Raw genomic sequence first — 25,729 nt, forward strand, 5'->3', positions numbered from 1 at the left:
AGGACAGTGCAGAAAACAGGCTTGGGGAGGGATGCAAGAACAGGACACATAAAACTCAACTGTCCTCCTCCTTTTCTTCCCTTCTAGGTGGCTGAGAGTGGTGGCAAACAGCCTGGCTGCCTGCTGGGCCCCCTGCTCTGAAGTCTGCACCACCCACAGCCTCCCCACCATCACCAGCCAGCCAAAGCCTCCTTCAAAGAAAACACAAAGCACGCAGCTAAAAGATATTCACTTACAGTTTATTTTTGCCTGAAATTATTTCACATCTCTTTGTACACAGCTACAGAACAGTAGTAGTAAACCATTGGTAAAAGCAACAGTGCTAAGGAAAATGTTGGCATATTTTTTCTTCTTTTTTTTTTTTTCTTCTTCTTCTTCCTTCCCATACTGCATCTTTGTACAGTCTGGGATTTGAAGTGGGAAAAAAAAAACCCGACACACTACATGAGTTAAGACTCAATTTCTGTTTCATTATTTAAAAAAAAAAAAAGAAAAAAGATAAAAACAACATCATTTGGGATGGGGTTGTCTACATAGCAACAAACTTAAAAAAAAGAAAACAACAAAAAAAACCTGAACGAAAAAGCTTGGCTTTCCATTGAATAAGATTAAATATATATATATATTTATATAAAAAATTACATTGGCTGTATGTGAAACCTTGAGGTGCTGAAGAATAAAATAAAAGTGTTAAACAGAGGAAAAAACTTCTTTTTGTTTTTTGTTTTTGTTTTTTTTTTTTTTTTTTAAATAAGCAGCTCTGTACAATGAAGGCTCATTATGAAAAAAAAAAAAGTCAACAGCATAGTTATAAAAGAAACCACGATTTTTAAAAAATCATCTTCTAAGCAACTGTGTGGAATTTGAAAAATGTAGCAGTCACATTTACAGACAGGTCAGAGCTATCGGATCAGCAACACCGCGATTTCCTCAGTCTCCCCAGAGGAACATGCAGAACAATGCGTGCACAGAATAGGCCAGGGAGGGGGGGCACAGGACAGGGGAGGGAATGAAGGGGGAAAAAAACAAACCCAGAAAAAGCTGATGCACAAAGTGGAGGGAGAGCTTTTTTTTTTTCTCTTTTTGAAATATTGGACGTAAACAGAAAACATCGGAGGCAACTGGTAAAATCTACAGTTTGCAAACACCCCATTGGCAAAACAAACGTCTTGTCCCCAACTCCCGTGTTTAAACGTGACATGGCTTAAAAGACTAAAGAAAAGTTTTCAGACTTTGGAAGGAATTGTGACTTTTATTAATCCCTGCATCCCCTCCCCCAACAACCACATCCCCCTTGATAAAGATTTTCCTTCCTATTTGATAACATTTGAGGCATTTTGAAATCAAAAAGACAACGCGATGAATGTTGACAAAGAGGGAGTATAATACAGTTTGCATTACTAAAAGGCAATTCTTTGAGGAGGACATTTCCTTAAAAAAAAATAATAATAACAACAAGACAGCAAACTAGTTTATACAGTACTATACGCAAAAAAAAGGGTAAAAGAATTAACAATTCATAAATAAAAGACAGGTCCCAGACCTGTTATTTGTGAACCATTTTCTTAAATAGGTGCATTATGTAAATCTTATGTACAACAAAATTACTTTGCATAACAACTGCAAGGACATGGGGGGAGGTGAAAATCATATTGGTTTTGGTTTTCTTCTCTTGAGATTTTTGAAGTTTGATTTGCTGGAGCAAAACTGGTGAAACAGGAGTTCTGGCTGGCTGGGTGCCAGCCAAGGAAACCCAGGTAAGTAAGGACAAAGGAATATGTTTTTTTTTTTCTCCACACGGCATAAAACACAAAGGCAAATAAAATCCACGAAGGTGTTTTTTTCCTCTTTATAATCCTCTTGCTGCTACAAAGTCCTTTTTTTTTTTTTTTTTCTGTTTGCTTCCTTCCTTTTCAATTTAAATTATTTTGATTCTGAAATCACAAAGCTGAAAGAATCCGATGGGGTCCAGGCTTGCCCCGTCCTCCCAACACACACAACTCCACTCTGCTACCCCACAACCACAACTCCTGCCACCAAGTCCCCAGACTCACTGCTCTACAGGAATTGGCCAAAAGTTATTTTCTGTTTTTGTTTCAATCTGTCTGTTTTAAAAATCTTTTCCTTCTCACGAGAAGCAAAAGAGAAGAGTCGGAGGCAGGGAGAGTTCACCAGGCTTCGGTGTAGCGGACGTCCACCTCCTTCAGGTTGGGGAGTTTAGCCTGTGAGGGGAGAAAAGGACAGAATTAACAACGTGTTCAGGGCTCAGGTAAAAAGCTCCTGTCAAATCTCTTATGTGGGATCATTCCCTGCACTTATCCAACAGAGTAGTGATATCCAAATCTGGAGGAGGAATAGAGAAGTGGGAGGTGAAAGAACTTCCTGGGGAAGGAGAACACCTTGCCCTGCTGTTGTTGGTGCTGATGATTGGCTCTCCAGGGTAGGTAAAGGCCAAAAAAAACCACTTTGTGTCCTGTGACTTTTTGTGCGACAGCAAGCCTGGGACCTGTGCAGTTGTATTTTCAATGTGGGCTCCCAAAAGAGGATGAAAGCACCTCCCCTTGGCAAGGACAGCACAGAGCCCCACTGGTGGTGAGGATGACAGGCAGCCCAGGAGAGGCAAAGGGCAGACACAGCTTTCTGGCCTGGGAGCTCCTGTGTGGAAACAATCTCTGGACTTACTCAATTCAGAGGTGGTGTCCAAATCTGGAGGAGGGCTACAAAAAGGGACACAGCATCTCCCAGAAAACTGGGAGGACTGATCTGCCAACCACCAACTGCAGGAAGAGGTGTGACACCCTGGGCCCAGTACTGAGCTCAGCAGTGAGCTGGGGCAGGCGGCTGTGGCAAGTAACAGGATGCTGAGCCCTTACAGACACACGGGACCAAGTCCCACCTGTTCTAAAACCCATGCACCAGGTCCAGATCAGACCCCAATCTTCATTTTTTATGCAAATGCTCAGCAAAACCTGTCTGTCCAACTTTCGCCATGAAGGCAGTGGACTCAAACTGCAGCAGAGAGAGACACGTTCCTCCTTCAGCCTCCACACTGCTCATTTTACCCTCCAAGTATTAAAACAATTCGTGAAGCATCAGCAACTTTTGGTGTCTTTGTGGTCTCCCTTCCACAACTCCGCTGCTTTTGGCCATATCATTCCTGAATCACCCCACACAAGGCAAATGGGGACTGGCTGTTGGTGCTGTTCCTTCTTGATCCCCTTTCCATGCTCCCTGACCATAATTGTACAGCTAATTCTCTCAAAACAAATAAACACCTTTAATTAGGCCAGGGCATAATTGAGGACTTGGAAGTTTCTAGGAGTCATTATTACCTCACTCCTTGATTTATGTGCACGCATATTTTGATAAGAGCTATTCATAATCCTACAGACACTGCCAGCAAATAATTTTTCAGTTAGGCAATAATGACTTCAGTAGTGGGTGTTTATTTATTGTCTGGTTCAGCCTGCCTGGTACATATGTGGGTGTCTGTGTGTGTGCAAGTGTGTTTAGTGGGGTGGGGGATGGAGCTGAGAGGAAATGTCATCACTGGCTTGTGCCCCAAATGCTCTTGCAGACCAGTGTGAGAAGAAGGAAAGATTTGTATCGAAAATATGTTCTTTGAAGTCTGAGCTGCTTCAAGAAACCTACAACCAAGTGCCCCAGGGAGAGAAACTACTACCTTTGAACACATACAGAGCCCTAAAAAATGGCCACCAAAATAAATCTCAATGGAAGAGGTGAAAGGGGAAAAGTGATGCCTGCCTGTTTTTGCAGCTTTTTGAATTGTCTGCAATCATCAGGGCTTTGCTCACAGGCGGTTTTGCTGTTTGCCCTGGCAAGCCACTTTCTTGTATGGCTGTTAAGGACTATTAATGCCATACCAGAGCAGAGGGAACCAGTTAGGAAAATGTGAGTTTCAGCAAGAAGTGAGTGGCAAAGGGGCTCAGAAGCAGGGGTGGGGCTAGGGAAGCCTTTCAATAGATGTGATTTCAGAGCCCTAGGCCAAATACAGCACTGACCTTGATTGTCTGTAAATGCCTGGGGCCTGATACAAGCTCCATTGTGTGAACACATCTGCAAGCCAGCTGTTAATTCCAAGGACTTCTTTGCATATACAATTGTGACACAAGTTTTTAAAAGCTGATCTTGAAAACTCCATGCAAGCAGCATTGCAGTTGAGTCCCTGGGGGAGCCCTGGCTCCACAGCCAGAACCAAAGATAGATGTTTGCAGTGAATTTTGAAAGCAGGGCAGTTACAGGACTTGCTTCAAGTTCCAAACTCTACCCAAGGTTGTGACCTTTTAAGTAAACGTGGCCCGATCTGTTTCAACATCCAAGACAACAAATGTCAAGTTTCATCTTGAGTCCTTGGGTCTCTAAGGTAAGATTTTGGGAGATGTGACTCACACGCCAACAGAATGAAGGCAAAGTCCACTTGAAGTTGTGAAAGTCAACACATCTCAGGCAAGCTTTGAAACCACCTGGGGCTACATCATCCTGGTTCTTGACACCATTTTGCCTAAGTGGTTATAAACTCACAGTAGAACCAGACATTACACATCAAATTTCAGAACTGGACATCTGTGCAGACGCTTCTGCTCAGAGCCCAATTCCAGTCCTAGAGGTGTCAAGATAAATTTGAGTCTTCCTCAATGATTTCAGTTCTACCTTTGCATTCCAAATCAAAGCTTCATGATATTGTTCACCCAAATTACTTTTGGTCCTGTTAACAGTATTGAATATGGTGTGCACTAGATTTTACCTGTCCCTGTATCCTCATCAGAAACAACCAATATGCTTCTATTTATGACACTTTTACTGATACAGCCTTTACTGTTGACAGCACAGGCAAAAAGATTGAGCTGCTGATTCTGTCTCATGCTTCTCCATTCAGTATATTAAATGTTTCCTGGGTCCATCAAAGCCAGCAACCTCCCAATGCTGCTTTCAGTCATTATATCCACAAAATACTCCACTTCACCCTCTTCAGATAACTTTCATGCTCCCCACTCCACAAGATCAGTTTTCCCTGTCCTAGGCATCACCACCATGCTGTTGCTACAGCTATTTCTCATCTTTAGAGGATGCAATTCACAAATACCTTGAGATCTTCGTAGGTATCTGCTGAAAGTTTGGTGCTGTTCATATTTAAACTACACAGGCTCTTCATGGCTGAAAGAGAAAACACACAGACACTTATGATCATGCTGCATTTTCTTAAAATACCATGCTTACAGTAGGTCAAAGCATAAACAAGACATGACTATGTGCAGCACTCCCAGGAAAAAGCTGAATAGCATAAAATATAGAAATACAAATGGATAAACAGCTGTTTGGGCCCTCATCCAGGAAAAAGTCCCTATTTAGGAAGGGCCATTAAGCATATGCTTAAGACTGCTGACTTCAAAGGAGTTCAGTCAACTTCTCATAATCGGCTTCCTGCACATTATTCTGAATAGTGCCCGTTCTCAGTGCTCTGCGTGGTGCTCACAGGGGCCATGCTGATCTGGCAGTCCTCCCTCTCCTCCCCCCATTCCCATTTTAGGCTCCAGTACTTACTAGAATAGTTTCCTAAGATGAGCCATAACTACTGGCCTGTCTGGCACGTCTGCATAGGATCAAGCCTATTAAAGTAGCCCTCCAAACCCAGCAGTGAGGTCTGTAATGCCCTGCTGGGTGCAGGAGGCAGCTCCATTCCAGCACATTGAGCAGCTCTCAGTGCTCAGGAAATCCTGGATGTCTCCCTCTGCCTTGCCTTGTTTAAACTAAGGACAGGGAGAGTTTCACCTCCCCAAAAATGAAGGTACAAAAAATGCCAGAAGGAGCATGGAACCTGCTGCACAGAGTTGCTGAACTGACTGAGAAGCCGCCAGATGGCTTTGCAATCTTCCCCTCCTGTACCACAATGGCAGGTCTCATCCAGAGGGGATATCCATAGGAAGAAATCTAGGAAGTCCCTGGGCAACAGGTCACCACATGAGGTGGGGAGAGGTGCCATCAGTGATGCCAGAGGCAAGATCTGAGTATGGCTCAGGAGGACAAAGGCCACACGAGGCCACCCAGTGCCATCAGGCTCAGGTCACCATCCCACAGCTGGACAGCTGCAGGACTGGGCAGGGAGGAAGGAACATCAAACCCAAACATAGGCACAGCCTGTCCTAAATCCCTGCAGGAGCAGAGCTGTAGCACTGAGAGATCCATCTCCTGCCTGAACCCACAGGAATCCCTCAGAACCCACAAACAGTGTCCCACACAAGCCCCTCTTTGTCACTCACAGCTCAGTGCCAGCAGCCCAGCGTCCGTGACCGGCGTCTCGCAGAGGTTGAGCACTTGCAGCATGGTGAGGTGCTCGGACAGGAGCCGCAGCCCCGCGTCGCCGAACTGGGGGACAAACACAGCTGGGTCACACCTGGCACCCACATCTGGAGCCAGAACCTCACTGCAGGTACCCACACCTGGTGTAAGAATCTCACTGCAGGCACCCACACCTGGTGTAAAAATCTCACTGCAGGCACCCACACCTGGTGTAAAAATCTCACTGCAGGCACCCACACCTGGTGTGTAAGAACCTCAGTGCAGGCACCCCACAGCTGGGGCCAGAACCTCAGTGCAGGCAGTGCCATAGAAATGGGGTTTGGAAATGGGGTCTGACCCAGCCCTCAAAGCCACTCTCCCATGGCCAATGACAGCAGAGAAAGCAAAGGGTTTTATCCCTGCCTCGCAGGCGGGGAACAGAGAAATTAAGTGACTTGTGTGCACTTAACCACAGGCCATCACTTAATTAGAGTGGTGCCTTTGAAGGCTGGACTTTGTAGGAGTGGGCTCCCACCCAGGCTATACATGATGGTTGTGGCAGCCTCAGCCAGTTCCCAACCACATCACACAAAAAAAAAGCACAATGCAAGTGGTATTAATTAGCTATTTTGGTCTCAAGAACAATGCACTATTGATTGGTAATTGTTCTATTGACCCACTTGCTTTCTGCTGTTTCTAAATTCTAGATTAATGGAAACCAGGATATCGCAAAATAAAATGGAATCTAAACCCTTTTTTCCCCTTTTTTTAATAAAAAGGAACCCCACACAAAAAGCAGCTCTTTGTTCAGTGAAATCAAACTCATTTTGAACAAGAAGCATCAAAGTTTTTCAAATGCAAAAGTTACACTGTTAAGGCAAATCTGGAGGAGATACAAACAGCCTTAAAATAAGTGAGCAATCAGTTCCTACTTCATATTCCCCATACAAAAAAGGAGAGTATTTCTGGGATACAAAGTAGTTAGGAAAACAAAAAAAATTTACATGACATTTTGGTTAAAAAAATGCTGCTTTTTGTGGTTGTGCTGACAATCATCATATTTTCAGAGAGCACTACAAATAGATGCTAACAGAAAATGGGAAACCTATTCAGTGGAGGACCTCAGAGAGCAAAATGAGCAGCGAAACATAGAAGAAAAATCTAATTTTCAAAGTTCCTTCATTTAACAGCAGAATAATTTGTTCGGTTAACTTGGGTCTTTTTTTGCTTATAAAATAACCACATTCTCATTATAATTTCCTTCTACTTATTCATTATCTAAGTTTCTTTTTGCTGCTGTTGGGTTGATCAGCTTTCAAGCAATTCACTGCCTAAACTGCACTGACTCTGTGCTTTGCTTGACCATATGAGCTGCATTTTTTCATCCTAACTGGGTGGAAAGCAGAAGCATTTCCCAGATGAACAGCAGCACAGGTTCATCTCAGTACACAGCAGCAACCATGCCCAACTGAAACATTCAACCCAAGATAGCAGCAACACTTTTATAATTAAAAATAACACAAAAATTAAAAATTGGAGGGGAAAAAAAAAAAAAAAGGAGTGAAGAGGAAAAAAAAATCAGCTGCCAAGATGAGCTAAACCACAGGAAGGCCCTGTAAAAATAGCAGGAGGACAAAGTCATCTAAGCCAGCCTCTTCTCACACTCCTCTTGTGCTGACGTAGCGTGGAATTTCAGAATTAGTCAGCACTGGTTCCTGCTCTGAGTCTCAGCCTGCAGAGACTCACCTGAGTTGACCACAGGTTCAGCTGCTTGAGCGAAGGCAGTTTGATGAGGTGCTCAGCACAAGCACTTGTCACATTGGTAAAGGCCAGGCTGAGGTTTTCCAGATTCCCAAAGGATCCCGAGCTTAGCAGGCGGGCCAGGTCTGCATCCTGCAAACAGACAGGAGATGGGTAAGAGAGATTGTGGATGCCCACCCTGGAAGTGTGTGGTTTCACCAACACTGGTAACCAGAGCGAGTTGCACAACTGCTCCACTTGTTTACAGCAACAGAGAACCACACTGAGCAGTTTCTGTTTGTTTGGCAAGCAGCTGGGCTCTTGTGGCAGCGTTGCTTCACACACCCTGGGAAAAATTTGTCCAAACGTTTGGGCAAAAATGTCCTTTGCGTGTGCATCCTTAAGAGACACAAAGGCTCCAGTGTCACAGCAAATGCTGAAGATGGGTCTTTAAACATCATGAAGATTTAACCACAAAGTCCAGGTCCCAGCTGTGCTCAGCACCATTACCTGGCCTCAGTGAAGTTAGTCTGGGTTTGCACCAGGCTTAAGTGCTGGATCTTTTTGAGATGTCCATGACTAAAATCCAGAGCTGGATATTGTGAAATTTGCCTTTGTAATGCAAAACTCTGTCCCCAGAGCTGCCACTCCAAATCTCAGCAGCACTATAAATGTGACAGCCTGCTGCTGCTGGTGTTGGAAACTGCTGCACAGACCCAAGAGCAGAAATGTGCCCTTAGTTGTGTAAACTCCAGTTGTGTTGACAGAGCAAGTGGAATGGCTCCCCACTCAACTGCCCAAAACCACCATGCCACATGGCAAACATAAATCAAGTGTTTAAATATGGAAAGATAAAGCTTGCTTTTCTATTGACATGATTAACTTACTGTGGACTTGGATGGCAGTGTTAACCTTGTGGGGCCACCTTTTCTTTGCTGTAAAAGAGAAGATATTTTGGTCAAACAAGCTGCCATTCTGCATTTCAGACTCACTGAAGTACAGCAAGCTCTTCACTAGGGCAAACCCTGCTCCCATTTCAAAGCTTCCTGCCAGCCCTTCCACCTCAGCCCTGCTTTCCCTGCACTGAGTGTGCCTGTTGCTCCCCAGGGGACACCCACTAACCACAGCTAAGTGGGTTTTCATGCCTTTTGTCTGCTTCAGCCTGCCAGCATTTGGCTACTTTCACTTCAAAGGAAACAGCTTTAAAATGCTGGGCAAAGTGAGCAAAGGGTTAGGACGGCACAGCTGATAAAATCAGTCACTTGACTTCAAAAAAAGCATCTACTTTTCAGGCTGGGAGCAGGGGTTAAAGACAAATATAAATGTGAAAGAAGGAAGAGGAAGTTTGTGGGTATGTTTGCTTAGGTGAAAAAAGCAAGCAGGTCCATTTTAAATCTGTAGATAATAATAATAGTAAAGATAATCCTCTCTTTAAAATTAGGAATAATCTTTTCTATAGCCTCTAGCTCTAAGAACTAGACCTAAAGGCCATCTCAGTGAAATGCTGGGAATGCCAGAGCATTCAGAAATGCTGGCCAGCACCAGAACCATTTGCTACTCATATGTCAAAAGGTGGCAGAATTTGACAAGCTGACTTGTAAGATCTTAAGACAGCAGGGTTTCACCTTTATTCCTTCACACAAATCCTAAGCAGGTTATTGAATATCATTCATAAACATAGTATGGGATTAGTCACATCAGTAAATATCACACAGTATATATATGCACAGCGAAATCCTCTGAGGACTGCTCCCATCCTGTTGTTAACTGGGAATTTCACACCCTGCTTGTCTTTCTTTTGTACCTCCATTTGTGGAGAGCACAGAGCCCAACGTGCTATGGCAATATGTGCAGGGTGACATACCAGCTCCTTTAACTCCCTCTGCCTCTCACACAGCTGTTCATACATTCTCTTTCCCACGTCTGTGCTTTCCAGGGTGGAGATGATCTGGAGCTGGGTGTCATTATTGTCAATGATGTTGTATTCCAGCATCAAACACAAGATCTAGCAGCAGAACAAAAGGAGAGTGGTCAGTGCAGGGCTTTCATTCCAGTTCTTTCAAATATCCTAATTACACTGGTCATGGTGGTTTAAATTCCTAGGGAAGTTTTTAGAGCTTGCATTATGAAGGCTAGATTAGAGAGTATCATAGCAACATTTATGGCCCTTCCAACACATGAAATTAATTTTTTTTTTGTAAAGAATGAAGTCTGCCTATCCTGGCCTCCCATTAGTGCTCATTCCTTCTGACTGAGAGGGGCAATTACTTGCATCAGGCCTGGGAGATGACTCCATGCCACAGCCCTCTCCAGAACAGGTACAATCCATCCAGTATTTCCCAGGTCCATGGGCTGGGCACTGGCAGAGCTGGGACACTGCACACCAGCAGCAGCAGAGCCAAGCAGCTCCTTAAGGCCTGGATTTTCCATCTCTAAGTGCTGGGGTTTCTGTGCAAGCAGAACATGTGTGAGGTGTACCCAGTCCATGAAGCAGGATGGGCAAAGGGCAGAGAGGCTCCATGAGAGGATGCTGGGAGCTCACTGCTGTGGCCAGGACAACCCCCACCTCACTGGGAACACATCCAGCTCACCCTGGGGAAGGGACTGCCAGGAGCAGGGCAGATCCCAAGGGATGAGTCCAGTGGGTCACACAGATTTAAGACACAGGCAGCCCCCTCCCTGCTGCCTTTCCTTTTCAGCTATGTATCATGCCATTGCAATTAAAATGCAAAGCTTTTATTCCCTACACAATTTCAATTATTTTTAATGAAGAAAAAAAAAAATCCAGCAACATTATATTCAAATGCATGCAGCATGCTCCTTTATTTGCTGGATTAAATTAGCATGCACAGATCTAAGTCAATGAAAAACTGTAACTCCTTCCATCTATTTATCTGCTCTCTTTCTGCTGACAATGACATTTATCAAGAAATTTCTCTTAAAAACCCCAGAAAAATAAGTATAAACTATTAGCACAACAAAAATAACAAATCATAAGCATTAAAAAATGTCTATTAATGCAAGCAAATAAGGCTTTATAAAGGCACTTCATGTGCACTCCTCATTTTGCAGGTGGCAAGACAAGAACCGAGCATTTCATCATGGAAAAGCCTTGTGGCTGTGAATTGTGATCTCTCATCACAGCCTACACCACCATGGCCATTTATTTCCCATTCCAATCTCTCCAGCTGCATTTCAGCAAACAATCTCTTTCTCCAAAAATTCACACACCCACTTTTCATTTAATTCACACTCATACCTACAGAACAACAATATTCTGTTCCCCTTAATTCAGAGAAACACAACCACCCACTGCTGGTGTTTGATATAACACAAACCTGACCCCTGCTAGAGCCAGTTCTGGGAAAGGCAGTGTGAGCCTGAACACTGCTCATAAATCTCTAAGACCAGATGATTTTAGGGCTTACCTCTACCATCGTCTGGTTACCCCTCAAAGCCAGCAGCATGCAAGGTCCCAATTTATTTTCAGCCAGTGAAAGCAGGAACTTCTTTGTTTTATAGCAGGATCCCATTAAAATATGAACCTATTCAAGAAACAGAGGTAAAATTAGGGGTGTGGGCCTAAGAAACACATATACCTCTGGAATGGATATTGTTAAGCAGTCAAAAAGTGTTAGGTATTTGCAATAAACCTAAAGGAATGAAGGCTCCCTTTACAGTTTAGGGTTGCAGTGTCTCAACAGCTTTACTGCTGAATGGGTAGTGACTTTTCTAAGAAGGCGATGCCCAGTGAGATCTGAGGGAGTGGGAAGTTTTCCTCCATAAAGGAGCCCAGCTGACAGCCTGATAGAGGCTCCCCAGGAAACATCAGAGCAGCTGTGCAATTGCCCCCATTCCCAGTAACCTGATGAACCCAGCCCCGGGGGAACCACCGGGGATTTTGCTCTCGCATCTGTTTGCGCTTGGGTTTCTGTGGAAATGCCAGCTGGGGAGCAGGGGCTCTGTGGGCTGGGGGTGTAGGTAAAAGGCAGGGCTGCTGGCAATCTGCTGGCCTTGCTTAAGGGGTGGTGACAGACAAATCACCTGTTCAGGATGAACAGACAGGACCTGACTGGGAAAGGAAGGACTGCTTTAAGAAAATCTGGCGGTCCTGAGCACTAAGTCAGAAATGACTTCATGGATTTTCATCCTCTTGGGCCACTATCCTGCTTTCTTTTTTGCTCAGTTTCCCCTGAAAGGAAAGGACTGCTGACAACATGCCCTGAGGGACACTCCTTCGAGTCCTTGAGCTGACAAAACTGTTCTGCAGACTCTGCAAGCTCCAGAAAGCACCGTGTGATATCACATAGCAACACCTATGGCAGAAATGCAAAGCCACTTGTACAAATCAAGCGTGTCTCTTGTCAGAACAGAAGTTGGTCAAATTATTTCCAATGTAAAAGCCTTAGAGATTAAATGCAGGGAAGTCTGGGTTCCTAGAAGGAAGTCTTATTTCATAGCCCAGATGGCTGATTGACCATTTGCTGCAGAGCACTACGTGAGAATTTGCATTTTCCAACAACCTAGGCAGGAAAAGCTCCATTATGTGGACTCAACATCAGCACTACTCTACAACAACCTTGTAAATACATTCTGTGACCCCCCGGCTCATGGCATTGTCTGAACCATGTTCAATACTGCTGAAAATATCACAACCATGCCATGATGATGGGTCAATTCTGTGTGAATCATGGCTTCATTACCAGCAAGCTCTTTAGAAAAACAGAAAATCTTATTTTCCTTAAGCATCCATCAGCTCAGGTGGCCTTTAAAAATGTGAACCTCCAAGCCAAAAGGGATTTAATTTCATGCAGTTTTCATTAAGTTTTTTAAGAGGTTTTCTTGAGCAATGGAAAATACTGACACTGACAGTAAAGTAACATTAGGTGCATCTCAGAACAGGGTGTTTTTCCAACTTTATGGTTAGTTGTTAGCAGCTCTTTAAGTATTTATCAACATCTTTGCAAAGGGCACAGAGTACTGCATATTAATGTGTTAGCATTGTGCTTTCTCATGCAAGCCATCTCCTGATGCTCATAAATATCTTGAACCACAACAGCTCTCAAGAGAAATGATACAGTTCTGAAGAAATTTTCTTTTCAAAGATAAAAGACAGATGAACAGTGAAGAGGGGTGAAACCTTTTGTAAACACTCTTCTTCCATTATCAGTTTTCAGAGATATCTGATCCATCTGAATTTAAGGGTAGAGACAGACAGCTATGTTCTTTATGTCCCAAAATGTTCAGCATGTGGGAGATGCACAAAGTGTAGAAAGTCATCTCCCTATGTAGCCAAAGCCAACTTCAACGAATGTTTCCCCCCTTACTATAATTTCCATCTTACTTGGTATAAGGAGAATTAAGACAGAGAGAAACCTACATGGCTTGACCCAGGTTGCACAGGAAGACAGTGCTTAAATCACATCACTGATTAAAACTTGTTATTTTCTGTCTAGCCCTTCTCAGAGTTACAAAAGAAATAATAACTGGAAATGGAATGCTGGTTTCTAATTACACCTCTTCACAACATTGTAATTGGGCAGAGACACTGATAACACCTTTTTATATCTATCCATCCATCCTTTAAATAAGCCAAGGTTACTATTGGTTTTAAATTCCAGGGTAGCCTATAAATGTAAACCATAGGTGTGGATGTACAGAACAGTTTGTCTCCCAGTATTCCATGTTCCCTGAGAGGGTTTTTTATACAGACAGACAAAGACAAATCTTTATAAACACAGAAATATATGTTTACCAAGCATGGTTTGTGTATTACTCTACCAGTGAGAAAACATGCCAAGGTTCAAAAAGAGAACAGTAATGTGCTAACCAAACTGTGACTTGCAAGGGAGGTTGATGCATTTGGTGGCAGAAAGATCTGGATCTTCTGGTGAACACTCATGGGGTTAACAAAATCGTAATTTTGATAATTTATTTTTTGACAAAAACAAGTCAATCTTGTTACTGCCAACCAGGCATTAGCTACTTATTGCAAAGAAGAGGTTTCTGAACTCACATCACTGCAGACACGTACCATACTGGCAAAGAGCTCTCCATCATCATCACAGGCCACTCCCCCAGGGCTGTAGAGCTGGAACCAGCCGTCCTTGCCAGCCCTCACACTCAGCAAACACGAGTGCACCTGCCAAGAAGTGAGCACATTGGGAAGGTTACAGTTCCTGCCAGTAACCACCAGCATCTCCCACACCAGGCCAAAAGTAACTGCAAAGCCAGGGACTGCTGGAAATTTCATGGTTAATATTCCAATCTAAGAGCTGCAGGACAGTCTCCACTCCCAGAATCCATTTTTTTCAGTATAACCAAGAGGGAAGCTGCATCCTCCCTTATTTCATTGCTCTCTTCATTCCCTTTACACAAATCACACACAAAATGGCTCTAATCTAGAACAGCTGCTTCCACTAGGGAAAAAAAAAATAAAAACACCACCAAAAAAAACCAAACAAAAACCCCCCACAAATTTCTCAGCTTCTGTCACTTTCCCCCTGCCCTCCCAGCATGTGTGTTTATACATCTGATGTGATCTGCATACCAAATGTGGTGGTGGCTGATGGCTTGCTCATTCCAATCATTAACAATTCTTATTACTCCTGCTCTAATAAAATTTGACCAGAGTCAGGGTGAAGGAAATCCACAGGGAAAACTCAACAGGGATACATAACACGGAAGCTGCACTGGAGAACTGGCACCAGTGAGCAACCATTAGTCTAAATTTGGCCCACTGTAGAGATTACTATATTTAGTCCCACAATTTAATAGAGAAGTCATAATTAAGCTTTATTTTTTCCTTTCCTTTTTTTTTTTTTTTTTTTTGTTTCACTTGAAGAAACAGAAGTTCCATTTCAATTTTTGAGAGGTGTGTGTGGGAGGTAAATTCTTTCCTTTGGGCACAGAACACTAGTGACAGATGAAATCCTGGTGCCATTCCAGGACAAGGAGGTCTCTTCTGACAAGGGTAACTACTGCTCACAAGAGCTAAACCCATAAAAACGAGGAGTTCTGGGCACTGATGATACAGCTTCACCCACAGTTTGAGGGAGCTTTCTTGCCTTTATGCCAAAAGCAAGAGTCACTGTGGATGAGAGGTTCCCTCTGACTCAGCCAAAGCTGATGATGCTGAGCAGGCTCTGAGTGCAGCAGCCACCACGAGCCTGCAGCAACACTCTCAGCCCAGCAACACACCTCCCACCCTCTTTCTGCTGCCAATTCATCAGAATTATGGTCATTTGCACACAACGTGGCTGAAACACAGCTACAGCAAACCTGGTATTTTTGTAAGCTGTGTGGATCCATGGATCTTGCTTCCATTTTTTTTTGTATGGAAGATGAAAAGCTCTGAGTGATCCCACAGAGGGGAAAAATCTTGCTGGTTGCAGTTTACTGCAGGACAAGGACATCAACTGATGCCAGACAAGGAGGTGACAACAAATAAACCACCTTGAGTGGCCACTAGTCCTTAGAGACTTAGGCAGAGTGAAACCACACCATATTTTAGAACAAACTACATAAGGAGAGATCTGAACAAGTGCAGTTGCAATCCCTCCAACTAATACTCTGTGTAAGCTGCCAGCAGACTCACTTCTTGCCTCGGGTCTTCTGCAAATCTCTGAATCACGTATTTCAGCTCCCTGAAAAAATAAGAGTAAGAAGGACAAGAATAAGCAGTTGCTTGTTGCAGTATTTGCAGAAGTGTCACATTTCTTTTGAATAACACCTAAAATTATATATATTAATTTATAAAATATATATATTCTCACTTTAGAGAGAAACAAGTTAAACTCCTTCCATAGGAGGGAAATATGGTGCCTAAAAGTGATTATCAAGGACAGTGTCTGTTCACATAGCCTAGAAAATGTTTCAGAGATGTGCATTGACAAACTCCTTTGTAAATTCTATCAGCACCCAGTGGCTTTAGTCCTTGGGCTCCTGCTAGCACAATAAATTACAAAGAAAACTTTTTATTGCTAACAGAACATGCCTACAGCCCTTCACAGATAAAAGCCATTAGAGACACAATACTGAATAATGCATCATTGCTATTATTGACTAGTACAAGTATTTATTCAATAAAACAAAGGAGCCCCAGAAACTTACTTTGTGAATTTCTCATGTGCAAGAGCCCTGAAATTTAAAACAGAAAACAGAAGAGTATGAGGATCTGAGAGAAATGGGAGAGGGAAAAAAACAAGCCCAAAAAACCAAACAAGCATTTTTCAGTTCTTTCCAGATAACAAAAAGACTTGCTAAGCAACTGCAGCAAATAAGACAAAAAAAAAGTTTCAAAAAAAATCAGATAAAGCCTCTTTCATTAACCTAGGGGGGAAATTACTTGGAACAAATCTTGTAGCTTTTCTTGAGTCTGTCTTATACAAGGCTCTGACTAATGTCAGTGAGAGCTTTGGGTCAGAAGAAAGTAAAAGACTTACAATACCATCATATAATTACAAACAGAGTTCTGCCTACCTCCAAGAGCCAGGTGTATCCTTTAATTGCAATGCAATTAGGGTATGGCCACAACTAATTAGCATCATACATCAGTAAAGCAATTAATGGTCATTTTGTGAAGTGCCTTGCATCATGGTATGATTTACAGCTCCCCCAAGACTCACATTTGACTTAGGTAATGATGTCTCTGTTACCTCTCTCCAAGCTCTCATTGTAGCCCAGGTAACTTGGTATGGAGGATTAGACCTCTGTGATTCAAGACATCAGGTCATTAGGGGACGTGATAAGCCAGAAAATTGTACAATTCTAGGCTGTAATTTTTGTCTGTGGAGGTCTGCACTTTATAAACAGCTCTGTTCATTAATGGGTTTCCGAGGGAACTCGGCTGATCCGTGGGGCAGCTTCTTCATTTAATGCAAAATACAAATGACAGGAGTCTCTGTGACGCCAGTAAAGCATCCTCCTCCACTGAATCTCTCACTTTGCTCTCCTCCTCACCAGCTTTCCTTCCCTTCCTGTCTGCCTGTCTCTAGTGAACCATGTTTCTTTTCAGGATCATCTGAGAGAAATAGGGAAGGAAGTTGAACATGGGGAGGTCTTCACATCCCTCTGCATCAGCCAAAATCAACTTCAGTTTCTAAATCGATACTAGAGGCACAAAGCTCCTGTCACCACTACTTTTTACTTGACGTATATTTCACCATAAAAAAATAACAGTAACAAGAACAAGCCAGTAAATACTAAGACAGTGCAAACTCACTCCTTGGGAAACGGGATAGGTTGAAGCAAGCTGGCCAGGGCTGGTCTCCAGTCATCATAGTCTGACCTGCAAAATGAACATTTTGTTATAAATTACCAGGTTTTAAGTATGGTTTGCCAACAGTTAGTTCAAGGAGTTAAAAGCTTTTTTACTGTGGGCATCAATAACCTTTCTGGTTTACTGAAGCACTCTCAAAATCTACAGTGACATTTCCCTTTTCTGTTTCAGCACATTCTCCATTGAGGCACAATAAATCTGGTATTTACAGTGACCTCCAGAGAGGCCTTCTTTATGTCAACTTAAAGACATTTGCTGTTTACGAAACCTGTTGACATTTAATCACTAAGTAATACTTTCATCTAAGTTGGTAGAGCAATTACCAGGCCACTGCTTTTTACAGCTCTTCTCTACATTTAACTGGAATTTTTTTTTGCTGTAAGCAAAGACATTTGTAAAAACAAAGTTACCCCCAAATCCATTTCTGACACAAAACCCACCAGCCAAAGCCCAGACCCTGGCTCTCAGTCCCATCAGTAACAATGAGCACACACAGAAGTGAATCTGATAAGGGCTGGAAGACCTGGGGATGTCTGTAGAAACAATGTAGAAGTGCCTCCCACCTCCTCTTAGTGCTGTTACCTTTTGGATTTCAGTGTTAAAAACCAGAGTATTGGCTGCAGCTTACTGGAAACTTGGCACAAAAGTGTGATGTGTCTTTGGGAGGGAACGAAGTGTAATGTTCTCAAATGGACAGTATCTACTGATAGCATTACAGACAGACAACATATGCACAGGAACTGTTCCAAAAGAAAGCAAAGGGAAAGTTCTAGCTCAGAGAAATTCAAGATGGATGCATTTTCAAAAGTCTCATCCATCTTTTAAACCACATAAAGCAGAAAGGTCCATAAACTAATAACACAGATGATGTTGGATAATCCACAAACGTGTTGACAGAAGAAAATTTAAATGCATGAGCAGGGTACTCTTAAGAAGCAACATGCAGGGAAATTTTATTTGAATGGAGAATCATGATGTAAAAATCAACCAGGGAAGCAGTTATCACTTGCCCAAGAACAGTATGAGTTCAGGTTACACAAATGTGTCATGCAAGCAACCAACCCATGAGGTTTAGTGTATTAAAAACCAGAGGAGCACGTGTGAAGTTACAGTAATTCAAAAACTTCGTGCCCATGCCAGTTGTGCTAGAAGCCAGAGAACCTAATCTTCTCCTCCATGAAAAGTTCTGTTCTCAGGTCTAAACTAGGGACAACTCTGAGACAAAGGGTGTCTCACAATCCTAAAGCCAGTGTGAGTCAGTGGCAGCAAGAGCACCTTGTGATCACCTATTCATAAGGTTCTTTCCAGAGACAAGAAGTCCCTCACCTGCTCAGCCACTGAACAAATAAGGAAGATGATCAGCTCTGTTCAATGTCTCAGAACAGCAGACATGAAGCAGGACTTCATTAAGGGCTTGTTTTTCCATTTAGTCCATGTAAAGTGAATACCATGACACACCTGAGGATGGGGCTTGTCATATAAAGTGAAATAAGGCAAGGAAACCTCTGACACAGCATCTTTAAGATGAGCTCTCTGGTTTCTTTCAACAAAGCTTTGATTAATTAAAGCTATCTACAAGATTATTGTTTCTGACCTACAGACACACTGAATGGGTCAGTGACACAGAACTCTGGCCTGTGCTCAGGTTCAGCTGAAAATCTCTTGTTTAAATACCAGGTCTCTGTAGGAGAGAGCTGATGCAACCTATCTACAGCTGCAGCCCTGAGAAGTGCCACAGCTCTCACCACACAGCCTGGGTCTCACTATGTTTGTCAGGTGTGAGAACGTAGTCCAGACATCTTATTTTATTTAAATATTCATACTCTTTAGAAATTCCCAACTGATTTTATTCTAAAAAGCACCACATTTTTATTGGTAAATACAAACAACCCTAAAAGCAGATTTTTGAGCAGGGGAGATTTGGAAGTGAAAAGGCTGGGTTAGAAAATTCAGAGGTGTTAAAGGTGCTCCGTTTCACATGAGATACAGCACCCACAAATCTTTTCTAACAGAAGGTTAAAAGCTGAGACCTGCTTTGAGGCTTAGCTCCTGTAACATCTCAGGCTAAGTGTTACACCACTGAAGTTCCTTCTTGAGCAATCTGGAGAGTTGTGATTACTAATAATATGAACCAATCAATTTTTCATGGCTGAGCTTCAAAGGAAATTGCAAGAGCAAGAAAAAAGTTGTGAAATGAAACTGCAGACAGAATGGGACAGTATCACTCTGACTTTTCTCAAAGCTGGGGAGCAGGACAGGTCTGTGAGAGGGCAGTGAAAATAAATCAGTCTGCTTCCCCAGGAGAGAAGGAAGAAAGAACAAAAGAAAGGAAGGAAACAGTCTCCTATTGAAATATATAAAATTTGGTTGCGTGAGTGGGACCTGAACATAAAATCTGCACAGCCTGTAATCCCTTCAATCTGAGCTAGGAAACATGAAACAAACACAGCACAAGAATAAAACTAAACTACTTATTAAAAGCCTACGGTGTTTCTCCTCCTCCCACCTATTCCCTTTTCAAAAACATTTTCTTTCTGTCTGTGCTCATCTCATCTGCACTCTTCTTTCATTTCAGACAGTTGCTTTTTTATTTTTTTTTTCCTCAGTCCATTCAAAGCTCCAACACAAGACAGAAGTGTTTGAAGCAGGGAAAGAAAGGGAGATGGATTAGTTCTGGTTGCAGTTAACAAGCACTGCAATGAGCCAGACAAAGAGCTGGGCCAGGAGAAGGAGGGAATGCAGAGCCACAGGGAGATCCTGGGACAGCGCCCGTGACAAACTCCCTTCCCAGCTCTTCAAAGAGCTGGGCTCAACACTCATCACACAGCTCAAATCCCAGGACTAGCCTTACAAAAGGGGGAGAACGGCTCCCCAGCTCTGGTTTTTGCAGGATTTGCAATTTTAGGTGAGCAGCACAGCAGGCAGGCTGCAGCCTGACCTGTGGGTTCCTTGGGGGGCTCATGGAGCCAGGTGGTGACAGATCAGAGCCATCACCTGCCATGCACATAAGCCTCCCTCGCCCTGAAACCTGTCCTAGGGGCCTGGCCAGAGCACAGAACAACCATATTAATTAAATAATCCCCGACTGCAGTGACTTTGCCTCTGGGCCATCATCGCTCTTGGCCTGCCAACATAATACATTTTCCTTCCCTGGGATCACCTTTCACCAGAATGAAAACCTGCCCGTGTGTCATGTGCGGCACAAACAATCCAAAACATACGAGCAGCCCAGGGCAACCCCGATAAACATGACACAGGATAATCCACTTGGGATATTCAGAGCATGCCACTGACCTATTGGGGAATGCAGAGCAGCCAGGGGAAGCTCCAGTGGGTGCTTGTGTTTGGAAAGCCGTGGCTCTGATCTCTGAGACACTGCAAGCCCCAACTCCATGGGTTTTGGAGGATAATGAAAAGACAAGAGCAACTACTTGGAAGCAGCTTGTTCTCCAGACTGAGCAGATTGACAAGGTAACCTCTGTTGTCAGATAATAATATGACCAAACCCCCAGACCTGTCCCTGATCCCTTCTTTCCCTGGCTCTAGGTTCAGCTCCCTGAACTGTATGACGTAAGGTTTAGCTCGGGGCACCAGGGCAGGCTGAGAAAAAGCCTCATCAGACCCTTGTCAATACAAGGCACAAACCTGCTATCTGCAAATAGTGAGGTCCCTTTTCATGCTCAGCCTTCTTTTGAGATGGGCTTGTTTGGCTTTTTCAAAAGAAGAAAATTTAGCACTATCGAAAGACCCTAGAAAGGTTCTGCCCTGACTGCTAAGAACAGAAACGGGCTCCACTGCTCACAGTTGGCATGGAAGCATCAGGAAACAGCAAGACAAGGTTGCCCAAAACAGGCTGTGACATTGGCCCCAGAGAGGGGTACAAGTGTCTGGACATCTGGACGGACCCTTGCCGCTACAGGCAGCCATGGAAACAAAAAATAACACAGGCAAAGGGTAACAGCTTATGATACAACACCAACAGAGCTTCCCCAAGAGGGGCCTAATCTCACAAGCAGTTGACCTTGCTATTTGTTGACCCAGATTTCACTGCAGAGACAGTTTAAGTGTCTCCCCACCCCCTGGAACCAGTGAGGTCCTTCAGGTGAAAGAAAATCTTGAAGTTCTCCAGCCCAAGGAGTGGACACATGGCCCCTTCCACTGCAACTTTCTCTAACCATGGTTGTCCTGTTCAAGCACAAGTTTGGCTGTACAAGACATTCCCAAATGCATGGAAACATTAACATGCAAGTAGGAGCTGGGCAATGCTGAGCTGTTCTCAGAGCCTCTAATTTAATACGATGAATAGAAATTTTTCAATTAATTTAGTGCATTTTCTATGCACAGTTTAAGACTTGTATTGGCTGGTGTCAGTAACACTATCAGAGTCCAGAATGAGTTACAGAATAACATAAAAGTTTGATCCACTTTTGAGTGCAGGACCAAAATACTATGTTACCCTAGAGACTGTGTCTCCTTTAAAATCTGTCCAGACTTTGGGTCATCTGCCAACATCTTTAAAATCATGATTTTGTATTTTCCTTTAGTATGCAATAGTTGTGTTTTGTTACTCAACTACATTAGAAAAAGGGTCAAAGATATTCTAGGTGCTGTAAGAGCCCCACAGACGAACTTTCTAAACTGCCCTTTTAGCTTTCTGTGCAAAAAGTGAAGTATTAAAATGACTGGTAAATAACACATCCATCAGTATTAGAAGTGAGTGTTTCCCCCAAAAAGTAAGCACTGTGTTAGTTAGGTGAACAATAAAATGTCCTCTGTTGAAGCTACTGTTGAGAATGCTTATTTGCTAGACTTCCAATAATTAAAATTTGCCTAAATAAATTACTCCCTGCTGCCCTAAGTTAATTATGTAAAAAAGATATCATCGCTGGTAACTCTCTTGTTTTGATGATGATACTGAGTCAGACACCTAAAAGAACAATCAAACTCAATGCTAAACAACTTATTTATGTTTGGCTTACCACTGTTATTAATAAGAACATTATTTTACTGAATGCCTGCTGAGAGCTCAGCTCCTGGATGGCAGTTGTTTTATAATTAATGTTTTTTTCCTACTGGCATGTTCTTCAACTCTCTTTCTTCATATTCTCAGATTTTCAAAGTACAGTAATAGTATTTCATGCAACGGAAACCCTTTGTTCAAGAAGAGTTAGAGCATGAAAGTAATCAGCATCACAACAGCATTATCTTGTATTTTTGGTAACAACTACAAGCCCTTCTAGAATGCTTTTCCATCACTGGTTTCAGCATTTAAAAAACAACACTGAAAATCTTCAGCTGTATTTTACAAATAAGAAAAATGAGGCATTTAAAAGTGACTTATCTAAAACCTCCCAGTGAGCCAGTGGCAGAATCAGAAGCAGATTCTGCATTACTGCTTTCAGGCACCCAAAAAATCAAGGGATGAACAGGAATGGAAGGGAAATCAAATGAGTGGAACTACAGCCATGGCTCTGCCTTAGGAACAGCCCTATATTCTCACAGGTTGTGATTTCCCAAGCAGGGTGCAGGCTCTGGCAGGGCACTCTGGGGAGAGCTGTGCCAGTTTTGTGTTATCACTGGTCCCTCATTTTCAGGTTTCACCTTTCAGAACTCCTGTTGTACAAGCAGAAAAAGGCCCCAAAGCTGCCCCACACCTACAACACCTCTAACAGTCACACGTTCCCATTTTCACTGCTGATGCTGAACAATTTCATTTTTAAAAAAAAAGGAAATGCGTCAAAAAAAAAAAAATAGATTGTTTTAAGGTATGGAGAGAAATGAGTTCTTTGTGTAGCAAATTAAATGGAAATTGGGACCTGGTATATCAAATGTTTAAAAGTGGAGAGACTGTGAGGAAGAACATGCCTGTTTGTGAATTTGTTTATAAGTGTGTGTCAGCTGCATGATGAAACCAAAACCGTCAATGCTTAGTGAGTCAGCATCCAAACCAGCATCAGGACTGGGAGAGTGCACAGTGTTTATGGAAAACAGGGAGAGTCAAGGGGACAGGAATAAATACACGACGTGTTTAATGTAGCACCTGGGTGCGTGGAGACTTACAAGCCCCCAGATGAAGCAAATTGTAATTTTTTTTTTTTTTGATGCAATTATTTTTAAAGGCAGAAGAACCTAGGCCACAGGGAAAAAAATATACAAAATTAGCCTTCACAGCAACTTCCTGCTCAAGAATCTAATGGGAACAGTATCTGGTATTCACTTTTCCTGTCTCCAGCTTTGAATGAGTGCTTAAGTAATTGCAAGTCAGCTGTGCAGTGACTGGAAGAGTGATGCTGCAAATTTGTACTATGTATTTTGAAAAAATAAAAAAAAAGAAAACGTGGGACAAAATCTTCCATCACAGCAGTTTGACTTCATTTTATTCCTTGAGAGTGTCCCCCCAGATGTGCATTTGTCTGCAGTGTAGGCACGTGCTACAAGGTTTACAGTAGAGTCCAGATTTCACTCACCATGTCTTGGATTCTAGAAAGTTCAACTATGACTTCATTAAGCCTTACACCATTTAAAAATAATTAATGTAGAAGTTTAACAGTTTGCCACAAAACATACTGCAAATCAGTATCAGAGCTAGCTGTCAGTCAATAAAATTGATTTACTGCACTTCTATTACAAGCTCCCTGCAGTCCACCTTTTCTATTATTCCTTTTCATTTATTTATCCAGAGAAAACCAAGCTTTAAAACCAATATTTTCCTCTATATTTCTGTTTAAGATATTCAGATGTGCCTGGCAGGAATCGCCTTCCCACCATTTTGTGGCAAAAACTATTTGAACACCTGGGGCCCAATACTGGTCTGCTGTACCAAAGCAACTGGACAGAGACTCCACTCCCAATACAAGCAAATCTGAATAAGTCATGAAACTTCCAGAAGCACATGAAGGGAGAACATCTAAGTGAACAATAATCACCGTATCCAACTCCTGCTAAAGTCAGGGCAGTGGTGCTGCCCATCACTGCACAAGCACTAAACCCAGCACAGACCTGCCCTTTCTAGCTCTGTCTCAGGCAATCCCAAGAGCCCTGGAGGAGACAAATGGGTTTTTTTTATTTTTTCTTGGTGGGCAAGAACAAAAACAGAAACCACTGGCACCAACATCCCGTCTTCTGTAAAATGCCTGAGGCTCACTGTACAAATAAGCTTTCCATTTTCATCTTCCTAATGCTATTTTTAGAACATCTTGGCAGTGCCAGATGCCTCTTTCAAAGGCTGGACTCTCCAGAGCCGGAGTTAAGATTTATAACCACTTGCTGGCTTAGCCACAGATGCTGAAGACAACAAGCCTGTGGGAAAACCTCCCCCCATTGCGAAGATGACAATTGTTCTAAAAGCTGCTCAAAAAAAAAAAAAAAAAGCCACTCACAGCATCTTGAGGATCTCCACGTAGCAGCCCAGGATCCTGTCTGCCTGGGCACTCAGCTCGATGCTGATGGTGCTGCAGGTGGGGCTGACCATCAGGCAGTCGATGAGGTTGGGCTCGCTGTCGTTGCCGACGCCGGCCGTCATCTTCTGGTTGGCCGTGTTGTTGCGCTCCACCTCCACGTGGATCTCGTTGGAAGTGACGATGACCGGTTTGAGACGGGATTCAGTCAAGGTGGCCTCCTGAGAGACCAGGTCAGGGCTCGTGTGGAGAAGGCGCAGGGGGAGGTTGGGCTTTCGGTCACACTGCTGCTGGCAGCCGTTCCGAATTTCCTTCAGGCTTGGCGAGTTGTCCCGGCTGGATTTTAAAAAGGAACAAATCGTTTCAGTAGGCAGACATACCAGCAGAGAGAGGGACAGAGAGTGCAACACACTGAAAAGCCACGATTTTTTGCAATTTCTCACTGCATTTCACCCTAACCCACCCACTGGATGGCTTTCTTCTGTGCCGTGAGATGATGAAATCAATTGAAAACATTAAAAGGCTCCAATAGGACTGCTCTGCAGCCCCTATTTGACAAAGATTTGAGCTTTTCATTACTTTAATTGACAGACCAGTTTAGTCTAAAGGTGAACTTTCCTGTCCAAGCTGTGCAAAGCTGTAACAGAATCCATGCCCAAGTACGTATTTGGCTATAGTACATGCCCAGACATTTGTCTGCAGCCCTCGTGTCTGGAATTCGTGTTGGACACTGAGCAGCCCCTGTCCGTGCTCTACCATGAGGAAAGTCAGATAGGCATAAACAAACAGGAAACACAGCAGAGGGGAACCCTCAGTGTCTACTGGAAACTGGCTCGTGTGTCAAGAACTGCGGCATCTATTCTGCGGCAAGTGAGGACTCAGATTTTCCACAATAACAGAGACAGAGTTGTGAAACCAGCTCGGGTTCAAAGCTGCAGATACACAGAGATTTACACACAACCCCTTCTTCAAGGTCTCACACCCCTGCCTGTCCTCACTCCCTTGGTGGGTACCA

General features: G+C 43.2%; 1 protein-coding gene across 1 annotated transcript in view; it reads right to left on the reverse strand.

Annotated features, from left to right (window-relative positions):
* Positions 1-221: 221 nt before the first annotated feature.
* CMIP (c-Maf inducing protein) overlaps positions 222-25,729 on the reverse strand; it is a 131,084-nt gene continuing 105,576 nt past the window's right edge. Inside the window, exons 10-21 of the mRNA XM_083869987.1 lie at positions 24,697-25,050; positions 17,261-17,326; positions 16,150-16,176; positions 15,635-15,683; positions 14,072-14,179; positions 11,466-11,582; positions 9,902-10,042; positions 8,925-8,972; positions 8,044-8,190; positions 6,279-6,384; positions 5,105-5,175; positions 222-2,222 (exon numbers count right to left, since the gene is read on the reverse strand). Coding sequence (XP_083726113.1) covers positions 2,169-2,222; positions 5,105-5,175; positions 6,279-6,384; positions 8,044-8,190; positions 8,925-8,972; positions 9,902-10,042; positions 11,466-11,582; positions 14,072-14,179; positions 15,635-15,683; positions 16,150-16,176; positions 17,261-17,326; positions 24,697-25,050 — 1,288 coding nt within the window. The 3' untranslated portion in view covers positions 222-2,168. The remainder of the gene's footprint in view (positions 2,223-5,104; positions 5,176-6,278; positions 6,385-8,043; positions 8,191-8,924; positions 8,973-9,901; positions 10,043-11,465; positions 11,583-14,071; positions 14,180-15,634; positions 15,684-16,149; positions 16,177-17,260; positions 17,327-24,696; positions 25,051-25,729) is intronic.

The sequence above is a fragment of the Zosterops lateralis genome (assembly GCF_965231275.1).
Source record: "Zosterops lateralis genome assembly, chromosome: 12".
NCBI classification, from domain to species: Eukaryota; Metazoa; Chordata; class Aves; order Passeriformes; family Zosteropidae; genus Zosterops; species Zosterops lateralis.